The 27,055-nt window shown below is 43.1% G+C and overlaps 1 protein-coding gene across 2 annotated transcripts in view; it reads left to right on the forward strand.

Moving 5' to 3' along the window:
- Positions 1 to 613: 613 nt before the first annotated feature.
- The window catches only part of CNDP1 (carnosine dipeptidase 1), a 36,074-nt gene continuing 9,632 nt past the window's right edge, over positions 614 to 27,055 (forward strand). The window contains exons 1-6 of one of the 2 annotated variants that reach the window (XM_043539972.1): positions 614 to 716; positions 14,161 to 14,283; positions 15,639 to 15,782; positions 21,979 to 22,141; positions 23,955 to 24,043; positions 25,658 to 25,858. In XM_043539972.1, coding sequence (XP_043395907.1) covers positions 14,182 to 14,283; positions 15,639 to 15,782; positions 21,979 to 22,141; positions 23,955 to 24,043; positions 25,658 to 25,858 — 699 coding nt within the window. In that variant the 5' untranslated portion in view covers positions 614 to 716; positions 14,161 to 14,181. Of the gene's footprint in view, positions 717 to 13,433; positions 13,570 to 14,160; positions 14,284 to 15,638; positions 15,783 to 21,978; positions 22,142 to 23,954; positions 24,044 to 25,657; positions 25,859 to 27,055 lie in introns of those variants that run through there. The other variant, XM_027834844.3, reaches the window with a different exon arrangement.

Raw genomic sequence — 27,055 nt, forward strand, 5'->3', positions numbered from 1 at the left:
GTTTTTAAGTCTCCAGAAACCAGCCAGAACAGCAGTATGTGGATAGATAGACCTTGAATTTTCAAGTATATTTAGTAAATATGGTTATTTGGGCCACCGCTGTGACCATGTGGTTTCTTTGTGTTGTGTAAAGAGCAAAAGACACCATAACTACCATTGTAGTCTGGTATCATTTTTACACTCACTGGTATACGTGCCTGCACACAGTGCAGAACAATGGAGTATCAGGCCTGGAATATTTATTCAGATAAAGCAATTAAATGAACCATTTTTAATCCTGGGCAAAAAATGCTTTCTGGTGTGACTTTAATAATATTTTAAAAAACCAAACTTCCCTACATGCTCTAAAACAACATTGTAGTCCTGAACACCTGGTACTTATCAGCCAAGGTCAAGTATATTCTGATGCTTAGCTCACTGTCAGAGTCCACTCTCCAGAAAGAAACAGTGGGAGACATTTCACATGTATTGGTGTGTATATGACTTGGCTTTTTTAGACTACATTATTAATTGACAGTTTAACTAAAAAGCTGTCATAAAACTCTGAACTAAAAGTTAATTTTTAGCCACTCAGTAACCTTTGTTAGTTAGTTACAAATCTTTTAATCAACCTAGATAAATTGTCTTTGTCCAAAATAAAAAGCATGGCTTGTAGTTCAGTGTCTCTAGTTCCTCACCCGCTATCAAGAAAGCGGCAAAAAGAAGAACATAAATAGGTAAGGGTTTTCTTTTAATATGCAATATAGAAAATAGTGTTAATAAATATCCTGACTTTTCCTGAATAGAAGACTTGCATGAGTTAGGAATGTAGGCCCAAGCCTTCAGTAGTAGAGCTGGTTGGGGAATTTTAACCTGGCTCTTCTGCATCCCAGAGGAGTGCTCTAACCAGCAAGCACTTTTCTCTTCTTGTGTGGATGTCTCTCCATCTCTCCTGTTGGAGCTGTTCCGTTTTGTATAAATTAAATATTCATTGGGCCAGAGAGAATCAGGCAGAGCAGAGACATGAATCTGGGTTTCCCACACCCTAACTGGGCTATAGAATCAGTCTCTCTGTATAAGTAATTACATATTTACTAGGTCAAAACAGCTCCAACAGGTGAGATTGAGAGAGTAGTCAAGTGAGTGCCCTCACCACTGGGCTATTGGCTGTTCTGGGCTGGATGTCTCTCACTTTTTAATTTTTTTTTCAAAAAATTTTTGAAAGGTTTTCACTTCATTCTATGGAACCAAAAAAAATATCACAACCTCACATTTTTTTTCACAAAACAGAATTCTTGGTTTCCCACCTGCTCTAGTCGTAGCACTATTATCTGTCTTGGAAACGGCTTTACAAAGAATTGCAAAAACAGCATTTCAAACAGTAGCGATCAGTGTGTGGATGTGCTTTCTATCTACTAACCAAATGTCAGATCCTGCCAGCACTTCACCTGGAGAACTTCCATTGTAGTTATAAGGCTGCAGGATGAAACTCTGTTTCTTTGCCCAACTTAAATTACTGCCAGATTTGGTGAGAGGCTGAGATCTTCCTGCAACTTGCTGAATGCCTTCTGCTCCTATGGAGTACAATGGAAGCTGCTTTGCATGGCTGAGCCTTTTCTGGAGAATTTGCTGAACGAGAAATGTGTGAATACTAGCACCAGCCATGTGGCCACAAGGGGTCCTATTGCTTCAGTCAGAATTGTATTCAAACAAATGGTTGCCCTTTTGTGCACTAGGTAGGTAGCTCTTTGGACAACAGCGCAACACTAAGTTTTTGTCTTTATTTTTAAACTACCTTCATTGATAGTACTTCCATTAGGAAGATCTTACCTTCAAGAAAAAACCCACCATTTATTTGCCAGACTAACCCTTGCTGTAACTGAAAACTCTTCCCATTTCAAATGTTCAGTTTACTGTGAACAGGATGCAAACCCAGGTATTCTCCAGCTTTTTCATTTTATAAAGAAATTCTTTCATAGGATCCACCTCCCATCAACAAACCTCACCTCCACCCCCGACTCTGCTTGGTCCTCAGAATATTTCATTCTATGGACGACTGGCTTGTTGACTTCAAAGCATCATACCCAGATCCACAGCACCCGATTGCGATGGCATAAACCAGAGAGTCACTTCAAGCAACAACTAAGGCCTATCTTGGTTAGGGGTGTGACTTTTCTATCAGAATAATTCAATCACTACAATGCCTCGTGTGGATGCAGTTATCCTCATAAAGGTAATGAGGGCTTGTCGACATTACAGAGCATTGGCCGATATAGCTATGCTGACAGAGACTCCAAGCTGAAAGACAGCATAAGCAGGCAGAAGCAGTTCTGCTGCAATAGTTACGCCAACTCCCCAAACAACATTAGCTAAGCTGACAGAAGCACTCCTCCATTGGCATAATTGCGCCTACACCTGTGATTTTCTCTGCATGGCTTTTTTTCACACTCCTAGCTCATAAAACTTCATTGTGTAGATCAAGGATTGCATCTCTATAGTTTATTCCTGTTACTGACAATAATAGCTATGTGATAAAAGGTGCCTTTATCCTGATGTAACCCACTAGACTGGGTTGTACTGATACAGTTAAAGCATTACAACTTGTGTGTAGACAAGGCTGAAGCTGCAAAACAGAACACTTAAAAAGCAAAGATCCTCTTTTCTTATTAATGACTGTTGAATAAAAAGAGGAAAGTGAAACACAGAAAATAATAAGGAGTGAAGGAAGGGAAGTGCTAAAAATATATCATATATATTTCTAAAAACAATTGTTTTAAACTTTCCCAGGGGCTGTTAGCTGCTCTTTAAGGTCAGACCAATTCAAATGCATTAGGATTTTAACATGATAGTGTTTGTTTTTTCCTTTGCTATTGTATGTCTGTACCATCCTATGAAACTAGTGCCTGATGGTTTTTGTTGCAACAATGAGTTGCTTTAGTGTCACCAGAAGGCTCACTTCTGTTTATTAAACCAACTCCCCTTACACAGCTCTTTCTGGTTACTACACAAATGCTAAGTAGACGTTGCTGTTTTGTGTAGTGCAAGTACCATGTAGTTTCTTCTCTTAATTTCCCCGCCCCGATGAACAGCACAACATGGTTGCTATCTAATTCCTTTTTGGATTTACAGTATTTAGTTACCTTGTTACCTCTGAGGGCTCTGTGAGTATTTTCTCATCTCTCTCTTTTCAAGTTTTTCATGTACATGTTTACTCTTTGCTTAAAAAAGCAGAATTTCACCAAAATCTGTTTAACAAGTGATTAGATCCCCTCCAATTGGACACTTGCAGAATTAATCATTTTACTCTTCTTTTTCCCACAGCACTTTAATTTCTTTGCTTTTTTTCAACCCCGTTTAAAGCTAATTGTGAATAAAAATTAAATCCTGGGCTTCATTTGTGAATTGTAGCATTGCCAGGCATCTGGTTTTTGACCAGAACACCCAGTCAAAAAGGGACCCTGGTGGCTCTGGTCAGCACCGCAGCCAATGGGAGCTGCAGGGGCAGCGCCTGGGGGTGCGGGTAGCACACACCACGCAGAGCCGCCTGGCCACCCCTGCACCTAGGAAGCAGACATGCTGACTGCTTCTGGGAGCCACGCGGAGCCAGGGCAGGCAGGGAGCCTGCCTTAGCCCTGCTGCACCTCCAACCGGGAGCCACCTGAGGTAAGCACTGCCTGGCTGGAGCCCGAACCCACATCCAAACCCTGGCCCCAGGCCAGAACCCCCTCCCGCATCCAAATTCTGACCCGGAGCCTACAACCCCTCCCGCACTCCAAACTGCTTGGCCCTAGCCCAGAGGCCCCGCCTGTACCCCAAACCCCTCATTTATGGCCCCACCCCAGAGCCCACACTCCCAGTCCAGAGCCCATACCCCCTCCCGACCTGAACCCCCTGTTCCAACCCAGAGCCCTCTCCTGCACCCTGAACCTCTCATTTCTGGCCCCACCCCAGAACCTGAACCCCCAGCCAGAGCCCTCATCCCCTCCCACACCCCAACCCCCTGCCCCAGCCCAATGAAAGTGAGTGAGGGTGGGGGAGAGCAAGCGACTTAGGAAGGAGGGATGGAGTGAGTGGGGGCAGGGCCTCAGAGAAGGGGCAGGGCAGAGGCGGGGCCTTGGGGGAGGGGTGGGGCAGAGGTGGGACAAGGGTGTTCGGTTTTATGCCATGAGAAAGTTGGCTACCCTAGTGTATTGGGCAGACTGTTGGGCTGCCTTCTGAGACCTTATCCACTTGTTTTCCAAAAACTCAGCTCAACTCCAAACTTGTCACTGAGATGTCTTTATTGGCATACAATTAAACTACACTTTAATTGTATGCCGATGTGATCAGGCTTAAGCATAGTGCAGTGGCTCTCAACCTTTCCAGGCTATTGTACCTCTTTCAGGAGTCTGATTTGTCTTGTGTACCCCCAAGTTACACCTCACTTAAAAGCTACTTGCTTACAAAATCAGACATAAAAATACAAAAGTGTCACAACACACTATTAGTGAAAAATTGCTTACTTTCTCCTTTTTACCATATAATTATTAAATAAATCAATTGGAATATAAAGACTGTACTTACATTTCCGTATATAGAGCAGTATGAACAAGTCATTGTCTCTATGAAATTTTAGTTTGTACTGACTTCATTAGTGCTTTTTTATGTAGTCAGTTGTAGAACTAGACAAATACCTAGATGAGTTGATGTACACATAACCCTGGTTGAGAACCACTGGCACAGGGCATAGATTCAGGGCATACCACACGTCTAAAGATAAACAGCAAATCTCTACCTTATTGCATTTATTATACATTGCATCAGATGTTCTGAGGCTGGCTTTATCAGTTTGTGGGAACCAGTCCCTGTACAGCAGGCTATGTCTACACTACTCAGCTTTTAGTGACCCAGCTATGCCGCTACATCCACGCTGCTAAAAAGCGCACAGTGTAGCCACTGTTTGGCGGCTCTCCTGCCAACAAAAAACTAGGGGCTGTCAATTAATCTCAGTTAACTCACGCGATTAACTCAAAACAATGAATCGTGATTAAAAATATTAATCGTGATTAATTGCACTTACAACAATAGAATACCAATTGAAATTTATTAAATATTTTTGGATGTTTTTCTACATTATCAATATTGATTTCAATTATAACACAGAATACAAAGTGTACAGTGCTCACTTTATATTATTTTTATTACAAATATATGCACTGTAAAAATGATAAACAAAAGAAATAGTATTTTTCAATTCACTTCATACAAGTACTGTAGTGCAATCTCTTTATCGTGAAAGTGTAACTTACAAATGCAGATTTTTTTTTTTTGGTTCCATAACTGCACTCAAAAACAAAACAGTGTAAAACTTTAGTGCAGTGGTTCTCAAACTAGGGCCGCCATTTGTTCAGGGAAAGCCCCTGGTGGGCCAGGCCACTTTGTTTACCTGCTGCGTCCGCATATTCGGCCGATCGCGGCTCCCACTGGCCACAGTTCGCCGCTCCATGTCAATGGGGGCTGCAGGAAGGGTGGCCAGCACATCCCTCGGCCTGCGCCACTTCCTGCAGCCCCCATTGGCCTGGAGCAGCAAACCGCGGCCAGTGGAAGCCGCGAACAGCCAAACCTGAAGATGCGGCAGGTAAACAAACCGGCCCAGCCCTGAACAAGCAGCTGCCCTAGTTTGAGAACCACTGTTTTAGTGCCTACAAGTCCACTCAGTCCTACTTCTTATTCTGCCAATTGCTAAGACAAACAAGTTTGTTTACATTGACGGGAGATACTGCTGCCCGCTTCTTATTTACAATGTCACCTGAAAGTGAGAACAGGCATTCTCAAGGCACTTTTGTAGCTGGCGTTGCAAGGTATTTACATGCTAGATATGCTAAACATTTGTATGCCCCTTCATGCTTTGGCCACCATTCCAGAGGACATGCTTCCATTCTGATGATGCTCGTTAAAAAAATGTGTCAATTAAATTTGTGACTGTACTCCTTGGGGGGAGAATTGTATGTCTCCTGCTCTCTTTTACCCACATTCTGCATATATTTCATATTATAGCAGTCTCGGATGATGATCCACCACATGTTCGTTTTAAGAACACTTTCACATCAGATTTGACAAAACACAAAGAAGGTACCAATGTGAGATTTCTAAAAATAGCTACAGCACTCGACCCAAGGTTTAAGAATCTGAAGTGTCGTCCAAAATCTGAGAGGGATGAGGTGTGGAGCATGCTTTTAGAAGTCTTAAAAGAGCAACACCCAAACCACCAAAAAAGAAAATCAACCTTCTTCTGGTGGCATCTGACTCAGATGATGAAAATGAACATGCACCCGTCCACACTGCTTTGGATCGTTATCAGGCAGAACCCATCATCAGCACGGAAACATGTCCTTTGGAATGGTGGTTGAAGCATGAAGGGACATATGGATCTTGCAATGCCAGCTACAACAGTTCCATGTGAATGACTGTTCTCACTTTCAGGTGACATTGTAAACAAGAAGCACGCAGCATTATCTCCTGCGAATTGTAACCAATGTTGTTTGTCTGAATGATTGGCTGGCTAAGAAGTAGGACTGAGTGGACTTGTAGGCTGTAAAGTTTTCCATTGTTTTATTTTTGAAAACAGTTTTTTTGGACATAATTCTACATTTGTAAGTTCACCTTTCATGATAAAAAGATTGCACTATAGTACTTGTATGAGGTGAATTGAAAAATATCTATTTTGTTTTTACAGTGCAAATATTTGTAATAAAAAATAAATGTAAAGTGAGCACTGTACACTTTGTATTCTGTGTTGTAATTGAAATTAATATATTTGAAAATGTAGAAAACATCCAAAAATATTTAAAATAAACTATATTCTATTGTTTAACAGCGCAATTAATTTTTTTGATTGTGATTAATTTTTTTAATTGCTTGACAGCCCTACAAAAAACTGCCACCGTGCATGAGCGGCATTTGCGTTGTCGGCAGGAGAGCACTCCTGCCAACAAAGCACTGTTCACACTTGTTGCACTTGTCGTTGGCAAAACTTTTGTCTTTCAGGGGGATGTTTTAACACTTCTCTCCCAGCGCTCTAAAAAAACCACCTCCATGAGGGGAATAGCTACCAGCGCTGAGAGTGTGGCTCCCAGCATTGGCGCACTGTTTACACTGGCACTTTACAGCACTGAAACTTGTAGCGCTCAGAGGGGTGTTTTTTCACACTCCTGAGCGAGAAAGTTGTAGCGCTGTCAAGTGTCAGTGTAGACAAGCCCTTACTCTTTATCTCATCTTACATTCCAGGCTTATTTTATCCATTGTTATCTTGTCCATTGTAAATGGTTCCTTGGTGTTTCCCCCTTATCTTGGCTAGTGCAGACATTCTTTTCCAGCCTGCTGATCCATTTACCTCCCTAATCCTGTCTCCCAAGAAATAAGGCCTCACCAATTACTCATGTCAAGTCAGGCCTACACAGACATAAAAAGAGAGGTCACGATGGCCATATCAGAAACAACAAAACAAAAATAAGCATTTTCTGTAGTTGCATTCTTCATATTAAAAGTGCTGTATTTCTTTGGGCAAACACCAAAACCTGAAAGTATTTTCATCTTCAGATTTCATCGAAAACAAAATAAAAAAATTGTGAAACATTTTCACTTTCAAAAAAAGACCATTTTCAACCCTTCCCCCCTCCAAATCATTTGTCAGTCCCTGGTCAAAGAAGAGACAAAGCATGGGATTTGGTCCTAACTACAGAGAACAATATTCCTGCAATAAACTGATGGATGACTACTTTCCTCCAGGGTCTTAAGCTCTTTGTAAAGACACAGAAGATAAATTTGCAAATTAATTAGAATAAATATTTTTTGTTCAGCAGTGTAAATCTTTAATCTTTGTATTACAAATTTAGAAATACTTCTCACTCTAACTAGTACTTAGCACTCTCAGAGTTACTTGATTAAAATAGTTAAAGGTAAATGTTCCAAGTGGGGCGGAGGCAAAGGGATGGAAATAACTGATTAGTTTTCTGAATGCCAGAGCATGTCTGAATTAAAGCTGAGTTTTGCTATGAATAACAATGGCATCATAATGGTTTTTATTTAATAACTGGTATTTCTCAGTACTGTGGTAATTAGCTGATTTGTTATTACAATGTGAAATATAATGAGTGCAGATGTACACCTAAGTGGCCAAATTGCTGGCACTTGCTATTAAAGTGGAAAAAAGAACATAAGGTTAGAAGAAATTAAAGAACTAAATAGAGAGAGAGTGAGTGAGCATCTTAGAACTCTGGAGTGCTGGATGGACGCTCAGGAGAAAATTCCTTATGGTTCTTAGAAGAGAGATCACCCAGTGCTCTGGCCAGAAGTGCGCTAGAAGCTTTTGCTGGTATAATAATGTTTGCTAGCAGTGTGATTTTTTTTTTTTAACAACATTTTTATACTGGCGAACTCTCCTGGTGTAGATGCAGTTATACCAACATAAGTGTCTTTGTCAGTATTCCTTATTTTGCGAGGGGCATTAGTATAAGCTATACCGGCAAAAAAACTTTTTTGCCAGTATAAGTTGCATCTACACTGGGAGGGTTTGCTGGTATAGTCTGGGACATACAACTGGGACCAATGTAATAAGATTGAGGGCGAAAACTGGAAAAAGGATTGTGGTAGACAATTTAAACTGGACACACTGAAATTAAACAAATGGAAAATGAAAGTAATAGTACCTCGGCTGGCCAATGGCAGGAGAGCTCAATTTAAACTCGTATAGAACCAATGGCAGAAGATTTAACAAAGGTAGTGTTGGGTAATCGCACAGGATTAGGTGTCAGGAGAACTTGGTTCTAATCCCAACTCTGACAGACTCTCAGAATGACTTTATACAAGTAACACAACTGCTGTATCTCTCTTTCCCCATCTGTAAAAGCATACCGCTCACTATACCTCCCAGTTGTGGGTGTTAATCAGTCAACCTCTAGAGAAGCACCTGGATATTGTTGGATGGAAGATGCTATGTAAAAAATTATTTATTTGTATTGTAGAAGTGCCTAGGAACCCTGGTTATGGACCGCAGTGCGCTAGGCACTGTATAAATACAAAATAAAAGGATTAAAGGATTAGAAAACATGCCTTAAAGTAACATACTCCCAGTAGCTCAGTCTATTTAGCTTAACAAGAGAAGAGAAGGCTAAGGGGTTATTTGGTTACAATCTGTATGTACTTACATCTTTGGGGAACAAATATTTAACAATGGGCTCTTTAGTCTAACAGAGAAAGGTATAACGCCATCCAGGGGCTGGAAGTTGAAATTAGACACATTCAGACCGGAAAGAAGGCATACATTTTTAAAGGTGAGAGTAATTAATCAATAAGGCGATGTTTCTGTCACAGGTATTTCTAGTAATAGTCACGGACAGGTCATGGGCAGTAAAGAAAAATTCATGGCCCGTGACCTGTCCATAACTTTTAGTATATACCCCTGACTAAAACTTGGGAGCGGGGCAGCTGTGGGGGGGGGGGGGCGGGGTGTGTGCGGTGGGTGCTGCAAGGGAGGGGGGTGGTGCCTGCTGGCAGAGGCTGGGGCAAGCTCCTTACCTAGCTCCTAAGCTCCATGGGCTGCCTCCACTCCGCCCCAAGCCCCAGTTCTCCCATTGGCTGGGAACTGCTGGCCAATGGGAGCTGCGGGGGCGGGGGGGGGGTGGTGGCGCCTGCTGGCAGAGGCAGCACATGGAGTTAGGAGCTGAGGGAGGAGCGTCCCTGTTGCCCTTCTGGGGATCCACCCCCCTCCCCCCCGGTAAGCACCACCCCGCACCCCAATCCCCAGCCATGAGCCCCCAGCCCCCAAACTCCTGCTGCTGGGGTGGGGGGGTGAAACTGCCCCAGCAGTAGTCCATGCGAAGTCAAGGAAGTCACGGAATCCCTGACTTCTGTGACCTCTGTGACAAACATGGAGCCTTATTAATCAATAGCACAACTTACCAAGGGGTTGTGATGGATTCTACATCGCTGACCATTTTTAAATTGAGATTGGATTTTTTTTTAAAAGACCTCGTCTAGGGGTTATTTGGGGAAGTTCTATGGCCTGTGTTATAGAGGAGGTCAGACTGGATGATCACAGTGGTCCCTTCTGGCCTTAGAATCTCTAAATCTATGAGAAAGATGATCCCCGTCCCAAAAGTAATATGTCTGAGGCGGAGCAGCTGCTCAAAAACCACACTCAAGAACCATAAACAAGAAATTGCTCAGCTAAACTTTATTGAAAATGGGCTGAAATAAACGTTCTGTGACACAGGACTGAAAAAGGTGGCATACACATACACAATACAAACAGGTGTTCAAAAATTGCTTTAACTTAGAAATACTGGAACTGTCAAGACTGCCCTTCCCTGGCTTTGCTGGGGAGCCTTCTGGGTGTCTTGGAGGTTGTGCATTGTGAGCTCTCAAACGATAATGGAATGGCCAGGGTGCTGAATTTTAACAAAGGTATCTTTTCTCTGAATTATTAATTCATCATAGAAGGTAGAGGTCTGAACAAAACTAGAGTTTTATATGGTCACATTACAAATCCTTTCCTCTTGGTTTTCACACTTCTGTGGTGTTATTTCACTAGTTCGCCTGTGATTATAGACTTTCCACCACAGACAAGACTTAATTTCCAACATTAAAAAAATAAATAAATAAAAAAGCAGAAAAATGAATCTTTAAAAAGCAAAGTTTCAGATTCCCTTTATACATAATAAAAAATGAGACAAGCTCCATTTTTGTTTTTCCTTTATGTAATGGCAAGCATTGGCTTTTGACCTCTTGCTACACTGATCATATTGGTTTTGTGATCTCACAGAAAGCCTCATTAATATTTTTCTACAGTTAAAGGCATTTTCTAGCACCTTCTGAATTAATGATGAGCATTTCCTTGTGCAGCCAGAGCCTTTCAACAAGGAGCCATCCTTCTTCTTAGAGTTTTCTCTGGGTCTGATTTAATTCCTCCCGTCTTAAGAAACGTGTATCCCCCAACTCTTGCATGGTATTTCCAGTCTCACAAGCCCTTTTGTCTCAGTGCTAAGGGCTCTCACTCTAAAATGGGTCCCAAGCCACAAATGTTTGTAGCAGTTTTCACGCTGAAACATTATGGGAGAGGTTCAGATCTGGGATTTTGGACTCTATTGTAAGCCTCCTATTGTTAAATCCTCTCTGCTGCTGCTCTGTCCTAAACTTTAAGATACTTTGAACAATTAAAAACAAAAGCACCAACAAGCATCACCTATTTCTTATTAACCCCTCTAAGATATTTTTTCCCCACTCAAAATTTCCTGGCTTTTTTTCATGCTTGCTTCAAAAGTCCCTTCACTATTTCCATTTGGTTTTACCCCACATTTCTATTGCTATAACTGATTAATGGAATCTATAAATCATAGAATGTTTATTAGCTTAAACTATGAATGGTTTATTAGCTCCATCTGCTGGATGAAATTTTTGCCTTTTCTTTATCTGGAGAAAAAACCCTCATTAATGGAAGGAAATTATTATTCTGATCATTCTTGAGGTTTTTTTCCTCTCTAACCACTCTTAGTATTTCTACAGTATCCCCATATTTAATCTCGACACTTCAAAATATCTAAACATCTTTTTCTTATGCTGTCATTTATATTTGCCTCTCTTTTAAATAATGAGCAAACGATTTCTCCTAACCCACCTTCACACTTTCCATTACTCTACTTTCCAGTAACATTCAAATATCTGGTACATACAATATGACCCACACTAATTCTAAACAAAATACATTCGAATTGGGCTATTCTGCCTAAATCTATTTTTGGAATGCTCTTGTTTTTTGGACTCCACCTGCTTATATCACTCAGATCTCTCAAATGCCAATGTTTCAAGTGCTGATATGCTGCAGAACTGTATATGTCAGGAATATCTTCCATTTAAATATTAAATTTGATGACACAAGGCCTTATCCTGCAAATTCTACTTCTTCACAAGTCTCTGCTTGTGTACAGTAAACATGTTGACTTCACCCATGAATAAGGGTCACTGGATTGGGCCCATGCTTGGTCCCAGAATTCCCAAGCTGAAGTGGGCAGCATTCTAGATCACCATAATAAATCCATTAACTTGCTCATATGCGTGACCTCTAACTTTTTGTCTAAGAAAGGGGTTCTTGAATTGGGGGTCATGATCCCTCAGGGGGTCGCGAGTTGTCAGCTTCCACCCCCAAATCACGCTTTGCCTCCAGCATTTATAATGGTGTTAAACATTAAAAAAAAGTGTTTTTAATTATAAGGGGGGTCACACTCAGAGGTTTGCTGTGTGAAAGGGGTCACCAATGCAAAAGTTTAAGAACCACTGGTCTAAGATCTGCTCTTCACTAAACTTGTGCGGACAAAGAATCTAGCCACGAATTTCAGATAGTTGATGAGGAGGTTGCTGTCTACCTGGACCATTACAGCCCATTTGTCACCACCGTCCAACAGACTAGCATTCCATTTCCACGTCAAACTGGAGTTTGAGAGACATGAAAAATGGTAGCAACTATTTCCAGGGAGGACTCAATTACAAGCCCTCCAACCTTCCATGTGATGGAACCAGGAGAGCAGTTTGCCCAGGATGGCTTCTAGCTCGGGGAGACTTGCAGGCCATAGTTTGACTTTAAGGCTCAAGCCTCCAATCTCTGCAGCTTAATTAAACGCTAGAAATATTGCCCATATGAAAACTGAGAGCAGGCCTTAGGGTCTTACAATATTAGAAAAAAGTGAGTTTTTGTTACTTTGCCTGCCTGTTCTAATGATAAAATAGTAGAGATGGCTGTCTTTCAAGTTTTAAGCTTCTTTTGGTAACCTACAAGGCCCTTCACCGCTTTGCCCCTCTTTGCTTTTCCTTTTCTGTCTCATAGCCCCCTGCCTCCTCCACTATGCCAATGCCTTGGCTGCCAGTTTGTCAGCTTATCACAGCTGTTACCATACTTCCCTCTCTTTCAAATCCCTCCTCAAGAACCACCTCTGCTGTGGTGCCTACAAGAAATTATCCAACTGGTAAAAGTTGGTTTTGTGTCAGGTGGGTTTAGGTGATTGTAGGTACATTTAATAAAAGAGAGAGCTCTGGTACCTTCAGGAACCATCAAGCTGTGCAATTCCTATGTCACCACATGATCTTATTTTCATTATCATTCCTTTTTCTCCTCTTGTTTGTCAGTCTCACTTTTTATATCTTGTTCTCTCACAAACATCACTGAAACTGCAATTAAAACTAGAGGCTAACATTTCAGGAAAGCATTTTTGCATTTCACATGCCGGAATCAAAGTATGAACATTACAGTTTGTGCATGCAGCAGCTTGTTTTGTGGACTCAATTTAAAGTACAACTTTTTGGACAGGCAGCTCATTGTTTTAAATCCCAGAATTCCTTTTTCTGAAGAGATCACTCCCTACAAAACTATTTCATTTTTAGCCCCACCCTTCAAATGTCAAGTATCTAGCTCCCAGCTCAGAGAACCATTAGCAGAAACTCCAGGAACACAGCAGGAGAAGAATTTTCAAACGCTTGTGAAGCAAGAACAATATTTTAACTAAAGTGGCTTGTTAAATCTTGTTTTGTCTAACGTTCGTAGCAGTGGGACTACGCAAGGTAGTAAGTGACTTCTGCATTATCTAATGTTTCAGCTTTTCCCTCGTGTCTAATCATCCACAAAAGCCATTTATTGACTCATATACTTCTCCATCAGGATTGTTATCCCTTTAAACAAATTGCACGTACCATGTGGAATGTACATTATTGAATTAGTTCTTCTTTTTCCTTTTGGAAATGTCAGAATAGAAAGCTGAGCGACTTGGGCCATTGGTATTTGTGTTTGCATTCCCCGCCCATGATGGTTTGTTGTGTTTGGCAGAACCTACAGTTTGAGATTGTTTCACAGTTTCTCATGAAGAAATAAATGTCTCTTTAGAAAATGTTTGTGTATCAAATAATTCCCAGAAGTTGCTTTTAGTCCAGATAGTGCAAAACCCATTTCCCATTTCCCACCCCCTACAGATTGACCAATAAATTCTGCATGCTGTATGTGCGATATGCCTTTGCCTAGTGCAGTTGGACTTTAAAGCAGACTGACCTGTCCATTGTTCAGCAGTTATTTGTGGCTGCCTGCCCAACCGTGAAATATACTTGACAAATGCTTGTGGATGTCTTCTCTTCCATATAGCAAATTTTGTCTTGAACTTGCAGATATTGGCTCTTTCTGTTATCATGCTGCTCTTTGAGGCAGGAGTGTCCTCATCCTCCTCTTCCTCAGGCTTGGAGAATCAGATCTTCCAATATATTGATCTTCATCAAAATGAATTTATTCAGGTAAGAGCTATACATATTGTCAAATAGCTACAATGCAGAAGTGAAGTAATAAAGACCAACAATGTGTGTTTATGAGACTACATCTTTTTTCTTCTAAGGGGAAAAATACTGAGCAGGCTTCCACAAGGCCTCAGATGTACTGGAAATGCCACATTTCACTACATAGCAGGGCTAGGCAAGGAAAAGTCTATGGTGGGGACACTGTACTCTTCTTGTGTTCCATGTAGCAGAGATTGGTGGTGGCTTTGCGCACAGTGTACCATGCAACACGGGAATGTGGGTGGACTGTGGCCATCACCACTAGATCCATGCAGAGTATGCAAATCCATACTGAGCCAAAACCTTGAATGAAGGGGAGAAGCAGGCTACTTATGCTGCTGCTTCACTCACTTTGCCATGCAGACATGCCAGCTCTGCACCGATTACTAGGTTGGGGGCAGGGCTCAGGATTCTTTTCCTCAGTGCTGTGATGTTTTTGTGCATTTCTGTGAGTGCACAGCTTGTTCATTTGGCCTGTGACCTCTTCTCCAGGGTTTAGCCTTTCAAGAGATGCTTTTTTTTAGAAAAAAAAGTGGGATCAATTTGCATTGGGGGAAAAGGAAGAACTGAGGAATGGTTCAGACATGATTAGTTCATGTCAAATTATGAACACTTCATTTTGCTGGAATTACTCAATAGCAGTACTCATTGTAACAGTGGGCATGTCTGAAACTAGATGAGGATTGTCTAGACTCTAGACAATTCATGCAAAATACAATTACCCAGTTGAAGGGAATTTAGATGGACAGCCTTAATACTACTCTGGTCCCTCTCTACGTTCTCCAAGACTGGAGTTTAGATCCTATAATGACAGTTAGCTTAGAATTACCTCAGCTGGATAGAAGACAGAAAGATAGACCATCCCTGCCCTGCAAAATCTCTCTAGAGCACCCTATCTTTAAGGAATCCATTGGGGTGCATTTTATTTGCTCTGAAACTATACCCCACCCCCAAGGTGTATTATACGTGTGAAAATGGTGCTTCCCGAGGGACAAGTAGAAAGGTAATCAGAACTGTTGGGGTCCGCTGATGGAATCAAGAGGGTTGTTTCAAAGAAGCACTGTAAAGATGGATGAGGGAATCAGATTCTGATCACTCTGACTTTAGCAGCAGAGCTGACACTTTAACAAGAGAGAAAGTGATCCAGTGTCCTAACAATTCTTTGCCAGATAGAACAGGCAAAGAGGCTAGACAGAGCTGGAATTAAAACAGCTTCAAATCTGATGTGTTTTGAGTTCAAAACGCAAACAACAGTGCAGATCTGGTTTTCAGTACCCCAGTGGTTCATTTAATTATATTCCTGGCTTCCTTTGCAGACCCTTAAGGAATGGGTAGCCGTGGAGAGTGATTCTATTCAACCACGGCTAAGACAAGAAGTAACACGAATGGTGGAATTAGCAGCAGACAGGCTTCGAGCTTTGGGAGCCACTGTTGGGTTAGTGAAGTTGGGCTCCCACAAGGTACCTATTTATCATTGCCATGTTTCAAAATACTCTGATCTGTACTTTAACGGTGTGTTCTAAAGTAACGTATGAATAATTCTCATTGGTAGGAAGGAGTGAGACACCCATTGTCACATGGATAGTCACTTCTAAGCATAGGATCAAAACATTAACCCAGGAAGTAAGGTGGTTTCTTATATTTGGACCCAGCAGAGAAGGAGATACAGACAGAGAGAAGCTCATTTAAGCACATCTCTAGCTACCTTGGAAACCTTTATTGTTCTTGCAACAAAACTGAAACCAACCCGAAAGTGAGGCTTTACTCTGGGGAGAGGAGAGTTCTCAAACATTTAAAGGGACGGACAACACATTTTTACACCCTACATTAAAAAAAAACTTCCCAAATATATATGTACCTTATCATTTACATAGACCCATAATCTTTATGGCCAGAAGGGACCATCAGGGATCATCTAGTCTGACTTTCTGCACATTGCAGGCCACAAAATATCAGCCACCTACTCCTGTAATAGACCCTTAACCTCTGGCTGAGTTACTGAAGTCCTCAAATCATGATTTAAAGACTTCAAGTTACAGAGACTCCACCATTTACACTAGTTTAAACCTGCAAGTGGCCCATGCCCCATGCAGCGGAGGAATGTGAACCTCCACACACACACACACATCCGCCTCAGGGTGTTTGCCAATCTGACCCAGGGGAAAATTCTTTCCCTACCCCAAATATGGTGATCAGTTAGACCCTGAGCATGTGGGCAAGACCCACCAGCCAGACACCTGGGAAAGAATTATCTGTAGTAACTCAGAGTCCTCCCCATCTAGTATCCCATCTCCAGCCATTGGAGATATTTACTACAAGCAGTCGCAGATTGGCTACGTGCCATTGTAGGCAGTCCCATCATACCATCCCTTCCATAACTTATCAAGCCCAGTCTTGAAGCCATTTAGGTTTTTTGCCCCTACTGCTCCTCTTGGAAGGCTGTTCCAGAACTTCATTTCTCTGTTGGCTAGGAACCTTCGCCTAATTTCAAGCCTAAACTTGTTGATGGCGAGTTTATATCCATTTGTTCTTGTGTCAGCATTGATGCTTAACTTAAATAACTCCTTCCCCTCCCTGATATTTATCCCTCTGATACAATTGCGCTCTAAAAATATATCTCCCCTCAACCTTTGTTTGGTTAGGCTAAACAAGCCAAGCTCTTTGAGTCTCCTCTCATAAGATAGGCTTTCCATTCCTCTGATCATCCTAGTGGCTCTTCTCTGCACCTGTTCCAGTTTGAATTCATCTTTCTTAAACTTGGGAGACCAAAACTGCACACAGTATTCCAGATGAGGTTTCACCAGTCCTTTGTATAATGCTATTAACACTTCCCTCTCTCTTCTGGAAGTAAGTTGCCTGATGCATTCTAGGACTGCATTAGCCTTTTTCACAGCCGCATCATGTTGGCGGCTCATAGTAATTCTGTCATCACCCAATATACCCAGGTCTTTCTTCTCCTCTGTCACTTCCAATTGATAAGTCCCCAGCTTATAGCAAAAATTCTTGTTAGTCCCTAAGTGTATGGCCTTGCACTTCGCACTACTAAATTTCACCTATTTTTATTACTCCAATTTTCAAGGTCATCCAGATTTTCTTGTATGATATTCCAGTCTCCTCCATATTGGCAATACCTCCTAAGTTTGTGAGATCTGCAAATTTTAATAACACATTTCCACTTTTTGTGCCAAGGTCATTAATAAAAATGTTAAATAAGATAGGTACCAAGACTGATCCCTCAGGAACTCCACTAGTAACCCCCCTCCAGCCTGACTGAAAGGTTCACCGTTCAGTATGATCTATTGTAGTCTCCCCTTTAACAAGTTCCTTATCCAACTTTTATTTCTCATATTAATTCCCATCTTCTCCAATTTAATTAATAATTTCCCATGTGAAACTGTATCAAATGCCTGACTTACATCCAGGTAGATTAGATCTACTGCATTTCCTTTGTCTAAAAAATCAGTTATCTTCTCAAAGAAGAAGATTAGGTTGGTCTGGCATCATCTACCTTTTGTAAAACTATGTTGTATTTTATTCCAATTATCATTTACCTCTGTGTCCTTAACTACTTTCTCTTTCAAAATTTGTTCAGAGATCTTGCATACAATTGAGGCCTATAGTTTGCCAGATCACTTTTCCACCCCTTTTTTAAAAAGAGGTACTATGTTAGCAATTCTACAGCCATAGGGCACAACCCCTGAGTTTACAGATTCATTAAAAATCCTTTCTATTGGGCTATCAATTTCATATGCCAATTCCTGTAATGTTCTTGGACGGAGATTATCCAGGCCCCCACAATTTAGTGCCATCAAAGACTAAATAACCTAACTAAAATTTGTGAGTGGACAAGCCAGGATCTGCCAAATAGCGGTGGATATTTTCCTTCAATCGCATAAAAGGGATTGTCCATCTAGTTGAAATTTCACTTGGAGTATCCCTTTTGGGACTAACTTTTCTCCAGTATAAATCTTCAAAACCATACAGGTTTCTTCCAGAGGAACTTGTAACAAAGTCTGGTGATATCAGTGAAATGCCAGCTCCAGGATCAAGCTCCATTCTTGTAGACATTCCTTCAATCAAGGGTGAGACCCAGATGCCATTTCTGACTCCAGCTTGTGATAAGGTAGTGCTAAGTCTTGGCCAGTGTCACTAGAGCTCTTGTTTTTTTCCACATTATGAATTCCTAATTCCCATCTTCTCTTAGGTTCAGTCTTCACAGGTGTCTTCTGGTATAGACGATTAACCTGTGCTGGAGGTCATTGAACTGTGACAGATCACAGCAATGTGTCCTCTCTTCTGGCACTTCCTGCAAATGACCTGGTGTGTCCAGCAAGTCTTCTCAGCATGCATAGTTTGTGCACAGTGGCCACACAGAAATTCCTTATGTAAGGGGGCTGTTGCCCCCTTACTAACATTCAGTGGGGGTGTTTTGGTTGGCTAGCGCCCAGTACAAAAGGGGGAAGGGTCTATGGGAAACCATGACCCTAAGACTGATAGTCCCCAGGAACAATGGGGAGAGGCCAATGCTCCAGGCCAGCCTGAATGACAGGGTGGGCAGGCTAATCAGAGAGTCAGGAGGCCAGGGAGGTCCCGTCTTCCATGTGAGCTGGATTTGCCTGGGTCAGACAGAGTGGGACCGAGCTAAGGAGAAAGCAGGGGCCCAAGCTAAGCTGGGAGCAGAGCTGTGCTAGATCCAGAGGGACCAGAAAAGCAGCCCAGAGAGAGCAGACTCTGTCCTGGGAGCAGAGCTGCAGCCCCAAAGCCAGAGGCACAGCCCAGAGAGAACAGACTTGCCCTGGGAGGAGAGCTGCAGCAACCAGAGCCAGAGGGGCCAGAAAAGCGGCCCACAAAGCAGGTCAGTGCTGGGAGCAGAGTCACAGAAGCAGCCTGCAGAACAGACCTGTCCTGGGAGAAGAGCTGCAGCAATCAGAGCCAGAGGGGCCAAAGAAGCAGCCCAGGGAGCTGGAGGCAGAGCAGCAGCAGCAGTGCAGAAACGGAGTGGTGGAGCTGGGGCTGGAGCAGTCCGGAGCTGGGTGCGGTGAGCAGCTGGGTAGACCGAGGGGGACCCTGGGCAGCAGGCCCAGCACAGGGAGACGCCTCAGCCAAGGGGCTCTGCAGGCCAGGCTTGGATCGTAACCCCGACAGGACGGCGGCAATACTGGGAAGAAGGGTCCTACCACTTAGAGCCTGAGAGCGTGTGGCCACCACTAGAGCAAGTGTCCAACTCACAGCATCCCTGCAGCACAGCCAGGGCCTGAGAAGAAGGCCTGGGACTTACAAGGAACAGACTGTGAACTGCCCGGACATTCCAGAGACGCCGTTTGTGATGTTCCCTGCCACAGAGCGGGGTGATGTGTTTCCTTTAACCTTTCCCATTATTCCTTATTCTTTTTAAAATTAATTGTTGATTAAATAACTTGCATTTGCTTTAACTTGTATGTAATGGTCAGTGGGTCAGAGAAGTTCCCAGTGCAGAGAGAGCACCCCGGAGTGGGGACACCCTAGCCCCTGTCCTAGGTGACCACAGCAGGGTTAGGGGTCAAGCCCCCCAGGAATCCTGGGCCCAGCCTTGTTGGGGTTACGAGGACTCTGCCAGACAGGAGAGTGGAAGGGGAGTCCTCAAGGGCAGGGAGGCCACTGGGTAAAGGAAGTGGGAGCGAGGACTCAGGTCCTTTCACTAGCCCACTTCACCGGGGTAGTGCATAGTGACTATTCCCCCGCTTACACTTACATTCCCGTGGTTTTCTGTCTCATCAGTTCACAAGATGAACTTGTCAGTTCATGCTAAAGTCCAGAGAATCCTCTGCACTTTCTGTTGCAACAGCCACTTCAATAGCCTTCTTGAATGTAAGCACTGATACAGTAAATAATTTTTTCAGGACCTGCTCATTGCATAATCCAGAGACTAACTGGTCATGGAGGGGAATCACTTAATATTTGTCTGAACTGACAACTTCCTTAGAGCAGCAGTGAACTGTGCTACCAACTCTCCACTTCCCTGACGTCTCTGATGTGACTGATATCATTCTGCTACCATCGATGGGTCGGAGAAAAATGTTCCTGTATTTCTGCATGAATTGCAGCGTACGTGGCGGTTCCGGGCACAGTTGGAGACAATAGATCATGCAGCAGTCCCTATGCCTTCAGTATGTCCATCACTGTTAACAAGGGTCTAACTCGTCTGACTGGAATAGAACAGCAAGTTACAAATTACTCAAAATTTTGGAGATACACCACCCATGATTTGCAGTTGTTGTTGAATTCACCAACATTGCCCACACAAATTTCCATTCCTCTGTTCTCCTGTTGAACTTCAAACCTCCTGAACACCTTCTCTGCCACAAGGAAATTCTTTGTTACTCTGCATCTGCACTCAATCTGCCTCTTTTGGCTGCATGCCAACACTAGACTGTAGTCTTCTCCCTTTGGCTGTATTTGGGCTCCCTCTACTGTCCGTAGACCCTCTGGGCAGGCTAAGCAGCTGCTCCGTCGCCTGCTTGTACATGGTCTGTCAACATGGTTGCTTACTTCCCGCTCACTGCTTTGTTTTCAGTAGCTCTGAGTAGTAGCCTATTCTTTGTTCAGTTTGTAATTGCCAATTCCCCCTCTCTAGCTGAGTGGATCACCCACTCCCAGTAGCAAAAGCAGCAGACTTTCACCTTGTGCCTCTGGGTAAACTTTCCCCCCTTTTTACAGTATTATTTCCTTCCTTTGTCTTCTTTTCATTCAGGCAGTAGGAGCACTGGACATGCAAGGGATAGAAATCCTTCATTGCCAAATGTTGTATCTGGACCCAGCGGAGAACGAGATACAGACACAGAGAAGCTCATTTAAACTCATCTAGCTGCCATGGAAACCTTTATTGTTCTTGAAGCAAAAAAACAACCCAAAAGTGAGGCTTTGCACTGGGGAGGGGGAGAGACCTCAAACATTTAAAGAGACAGGGCATCCATTTTCCTTCATTCTGTAGAGAGGAGAAAGCACTACACTTCTTACAAATTTCCTCTCCTACCAGTGTAATGCAGCAGCTACCTTCCTTTCATGCAGACCAAAAGCACGTGTTAATGCAATGCAGTCTGCAAATTCTTCTCCTCTGAAACAGCTGCTCCTTTTGTGAGCCGTCCAGTTTTCTCTGACCTGTGCAGAAATCTGTCTTGTGTGCCATATTAGTTTGAGACCTTAGCCTGTCTTCAGAATGGTGTGCCTACCAACACGGCTTTATATTCATTTTTTAGTCGATTCCAAGAGCCTGGAACTTCAATCTGTTGCAAAACCAAAGTCAAAAGTGGCTTCTGTGCAGCCTTTGATTCATTTTCCTGTCACATGTGGACAGCTTTCTATCGTCTCCATTGCAGGCTGAGTTTGGGAGGGAATGGAAGGGCCTAGCAAAGAGCGTGTGCTATCGTATTACAGTTAAACATTAGATGGGCTCTTCAGTTTCAAGAAGAAGCTCAATGGCTGGGGAGAGGAACTTAGTTTCTGTATAAGCTTTAGCGATAGGGTGGAAATCAATTTTGACAACCTGCTCTGATAAGAGTCCAGTGCACCAGTAAAGGGTCATTTGAATACTGACAATTCCAATTCCCCTTGTAACTACTAGCATGTTCTCACAAAGCTTTGGCGTTTCTTTGTTACTGTGTTAATGTTCCTCCACAGCTACCTGATGGCCAGAGCCTTCTGTTGCCTCCTCTAATTCTAGCAGAACTTGGGAAAGATCCACAAAAACCCACTGTATGTTTCTATGGACATGTGGATGTACAACCTGCCAAAAAAGAAGATGGATGGAAAACTGACCCCTACACACTGACTGAAACTGATGGTCTGTACATAGTCATTATTCTGGCACAAGTATTTGTATGCAAGACGGTAAATTATGGAGTGGGAGGAGGTTCCCTCTAAACTCAAGCCTGGTGTAAGAAGGTGCTACTCTTGTGGAAATCTCTGGGACAAATTCAAGGGAAATGGGCTTTCAGGAGCCATGCTGTCATTGGTTGAGTCCTGCTTGTGACTGCACAGAATCAGCTGGGAAAGAGCCAGCAGGAGTTAATCAGGGTTGGTTGTAGGAGCAGGCAAGCAAGGCAGTTGCCCTGGTTGTTAGTCTCTATGGTGCCACAAGTACTCCTTTTCTTTTTCCAGCGGGCACTGTACTGTTGTGCTGCTTGTGGGTTTTTGGTTTTGGGGGGTGTTTTTTGTTTTGTTTTTGCTCTGCTTTAATTGGCTGGTTTTGTTTTTGTTTTGGCTCTGCTGATTTGTTGGCTGTGGGCTGCACGTGGTGGGATTTTGTTAGTTTTTTGTTTGTTTGTTTGGTTGGTTGGTTGGTTTGCTTAGACGCTGGTGGGCTGAAAACATTTTCTGCCTTGGCCAACAAAACAGAATGTTTTTGCTCTGAAATCTTCTGGGTCAGAAGAGGATAATGCAGAATGTACAGCGCCTCCTCCCATTCTGCTGTCTACCCAGTGCTGTGATACCGCAGCTCCACAGAGCTCTGCCCAAGGACCTGCCACAGGGGCCAACAGTCATGGGCGGCTGTGAGCCCCCAATGTGGGGAGGCTAGCCGTGCACCTGCGGTCCCACCCCTTCTGTCCAAAGCCCTGCCTCCCCCCATCCCAATCTGCTGGAGCCCCGAGCCTCCCCCCATCCCTTCTGTTGGCCGGAGGAGCCCCAGCTGAACCCCCTTGGGCCTCCGGCCGGCCCCAGCACTGGGCCACCAACTGGTCCCTGCTGGCCTCTAGCTGGAGCTGAGCTCCCTCTGGCTTGGCAGAGCTCATGCAGGGCCAAGGCTTGGCTTATGGGAGGCTTAGCCCCCTCCCCCCCCCCCCCGACCTATTATACCCGCCACCCATGCCGACAGTGATGCATGAAACTCAGTCGTATTCCCTCCCTTAATTTCATGCTCCCTCGAGAAATCAGATGGATCTAAGACAATGTAGAAAAGAAAACTATGGAGCCAAGGTCAAAGTGAGTCAGTAGAAGAGTAAGGTAGAGAACTCAGAAATCCCAACTCCCACTCCTCTGCTCTAACCACTAGTCCACTCCTTCCCACTCTTTGGGACCAATTCCTATCAAACTTACCAGTGTAGCTCCATTGACTTCAATGGCAGTTACTCTGGATTTACACCAATGTAAATGAGAGCAGAATCTGGACCCTTATAAATGTATACAGATTTATCAATCTGAAAAGTTTTGTAGTAATACCATGGCCTGTAACCCTGGATGCATATATAGGACTTCAAGGTAGTGTGTAATTCCTACACACATCACTGCTGAGTGATACCATCCCTACAGTTCTTTTTGTGGGCTTCATCTGCATAGCAACTGCATGTTGTGCCAAACTGTATCAAAATGTTGTGGTCTGGACAAACTTCTGTTAAGAACTAGAATAAAACCAGCAAGCAGACTTGTGCCACAAATCAACATTTGAACTTGGAGTCCTCAGAGGTCTAGTGCACTAACTCTGCTGGGAAACATCTAATACCTTTACTTAAAACTATTCTGTGAAACGCTGGTTCCATTGACCTCAATGGGAGTTTTGCCATTGACTTCAGTAGAGCCAGGATTTCACCCATTTATATCTGAAGCAGCATCAGAGGCTCCAAAGTTTGATATAAGCTTTTTGTTTTTATTTTTTTAAGGAAATCTTTATGGGCGTGGAGCAACAGATAACAAAGGACCTGTCTTGGCCTGGATAAATGCAGTGGATGTATTCAGAGCACTAAAAGTAGTAGGTAGCAAAGAGAAAACATTTGTATTCCAGTGGCACTGTGCAGGAGTGAATTTCAGATGTAACCTCATCCCCACAAATTGGTTTAATATATTTTTAAACATAAGTATAGTTTTAATACTGTTTCCAAGCCTTCCCCAAGAGCATTTTGTGCTTGGTATTTTATATATTGACCAGGCTCAATGTAATGCAGAGGGTGCAACCTCCTTGTCCTGCTTTATAGAAGGCACTGAGGAAAAAGGCAAGCATTAAACTGAATGGATACCCAGGAAGACCATTTGCTTGAAAGCTTTTTAAAATTGTAAAATAACTGACTTTAAAGCAAGCTTTGGTCATGCTTAGTTTTGCACCTTTTAGTTCTGCTCTTGGCTGCAAGTTATCATCAGTATATGTGTATCCATGGACAGAATAAGGATATGAAAGCACCTGGAAAATGCTCATTTAGAACAGTATATTCTTGCAACAGCATATGAGATTCAGCAAAGAAAACAGCTAGCCTGCAAATATATAAATTATATCTTAGGTTATTTGCTGTCCAAGTCAGCTGTTGTAAACTGATTTGATTTATGGCTGTTTTCTACAATGTGCTAATCTTTCAAATCAGTAATGTCCAGGTTGGCATTTTAACAAGTGAATCAGATAAGGCTTAAGCTCCTGAATCCTCTCTCTAGCAAACAGCAAAGTTCATTATACAATATACGTGCACAGTTTATTCCTAATTTCTTTGTGGTTGTTTGGCGAACCACTCTGGTTTATCCGATCACTCAGGTTAAATTCGTCCCGGACATAAGTCCGTTAAAGTCCAGGGATTGTACTGGTGTTAAATCTGAAACCTGAAGAAAAGCAACGTGATGCTTTCTGTTTAACTTAAAAGACAATCTCCATAGCCTGAAAATGAGCCACAATGGAATGCTGAGCTTAGTTTTTCTTTCTTGTATGGGACATATGAGCATTTCTACCGACTGCTGGCCCTTGATGAAAGTTGTCGGATGACTTTGCCTGCACTGAAGATTTTCTCAGATTCTCTCTATGCTGGAGTAGCTGGGCAATTTCACTGGTGCTCAGGGCACTGGCAGTACCGCTGGAGACTGCCCATCTGCATTTTTACCACCACATCTAACCCTGCAGGTTTAGAGAACACAATGATAAAAATGCCAGCAAAGGGCCTACACTGACAGCCCCTCCATTGCTAGCATTGCTAGAGCTGCAACAGTGGGAGATATAGAGGAAAACTTCAGTGAGGATGCAGCCTGTATGTTAGGGAGCAAGGGGGGAAAAAAAGGGAAAATAAGGAAGAGAGAGAGGAAAAAGTTTATCAGGGAAAGGAAATGTTGTCCCTGAGGCTGTATGTTCCAGGAGTGCCCTTTCTGGTGGGATGTGTTGTTATTATTTTTTATGACTTGTATTACTGTAGTGCCCAAGAACCCTAATTGTGGACCAGGACCCCATTGTGCTCGGCAAACATTGCACAGAAAGGGGCTCCCTGCCCCAAAGAGATGACAATTTAATTAGATAGCCCACTTGGGCTGCCCCCACTTTAGCCCAGTTTATTGGCCCTCTTAATGATTGAAAATGCCAGTTTCTTACCTAGGCTTTGTTGATTTTTTTACTTAGGACATGCCAGTAAACCTCAAGTTCATTATTGAAGGTATGGAAGAAGCAGGATCTCTTGGACTAGAGGAATTAATTAAGAAAGAAAATCAGCTTTTTTTCTCTGATGTTGACTATATTGTGATTTCGGATAACCTTTGGCTTAGCAACAGGAAACCAGCCCTCACCTATGGGACTCGGGGGAATCTCTGCTTCTCCGTGGAGGTACAAGAGAAAATGGCATTGATTTATTTGGGGTTGGGTCCTGGGGTGGAGGATGACAATGTGCTCTGTAAATACATGTTTGTGAGCAGAGGGACAGACTGACTGAATGCGAGTGCAGACCCTTCATCCCCATTCTCTCCAACTTCCACACCCTCCCCACCCTAATTTCATCAGCTCCATTCACTCGCTCTCTCTTCTCCCAATCCCTCTCCTACTCCCCCTCACCTTCTCCCCACTCACAATTTCACATTCACTTTCATTGCCTCCTTCTCTCCCTCTCTCTCTCCCTCCTCCAACCTCCCACCTCCCCTCCACCCCCAAGGGTACATCTATGCTGCAGCTGGAGGTGCAGTTTCCAGCTCGGGTAGACATACATGCACTAGGTTTGATCAAGTTGGCACACTAAAAATAGAAGTTGTTGCCTTAGTGACGCAGGCAGTGGCACTGGCTAGCTGCCCAAGTACAACCCTGGCCCCACTGCTGCCCCACCCCTGTGTGGCAGGCACTGCTCAATGCATGGTGTCTGCCGGCAGAGTGCACAACTTAGTGATATTGGGGACTGTTGGTTGAGAAGCCACACTAAGGTTCTGAAGCCACTGACCAGAGTAAGTAGTACATTGTAAGTGATTTACCAGCTTGCATGAGCCACTGGGAAATAAAGGGAGGACAGGAAAATAAATTCCTTATCTGGAAGTTTTTGCATCAGTAAGTAAGATGGGAGATCCTTCCTTGGCACCATCCTTCAATCTAATCCCTAGAGAACCAAATCAAAATCTACATCAGCCCCAGTACTGGAAAAAGAATAAAATTAGTCGATGAATATTTTGACTAAAAGCAAATCTCTCAAGCTCCTGAATACAACTCTTTCAAGCCATGCTGAAAATGAATGACTCCATCAAAACAGCAAAAATGATCCATATCTGCTACTAGGTGGCTGCACAGAATGATACTTGGAGCTCAACCTGTCTGTCTCATACTATGCCGCAAAGCCACTAGGCCATCTTTCACTTGCCAGAAGCAGACCTGAGACCATTTCTGACCCAGAGTTTTCCACATTGCAGCAGAGAGAATTTCCTAAAAGTACCTAGGATATGTCTTTTTTTAAATAGAGGCCATAAATAAACATAAATACCTGAGTCCCTATGGAAAGCCAGTGATTTGAAAGCATTAAAATAATGTGCTTTGCATGTCAACATG

Source organism: Chelonia mydas, chromosome 2, assembly GCF_015237465.2.
Source record: "Chelonia mydas isolate rCheMyd1 chromosome 2, rCheMyd1.pri.v2, whole genome shotgun sequence".
Lineage (NCBI taxonomy): Eukaryota > Metazoa > Chordata > Testudines > Cheloniidae > Chelonia > Chelonia mydas.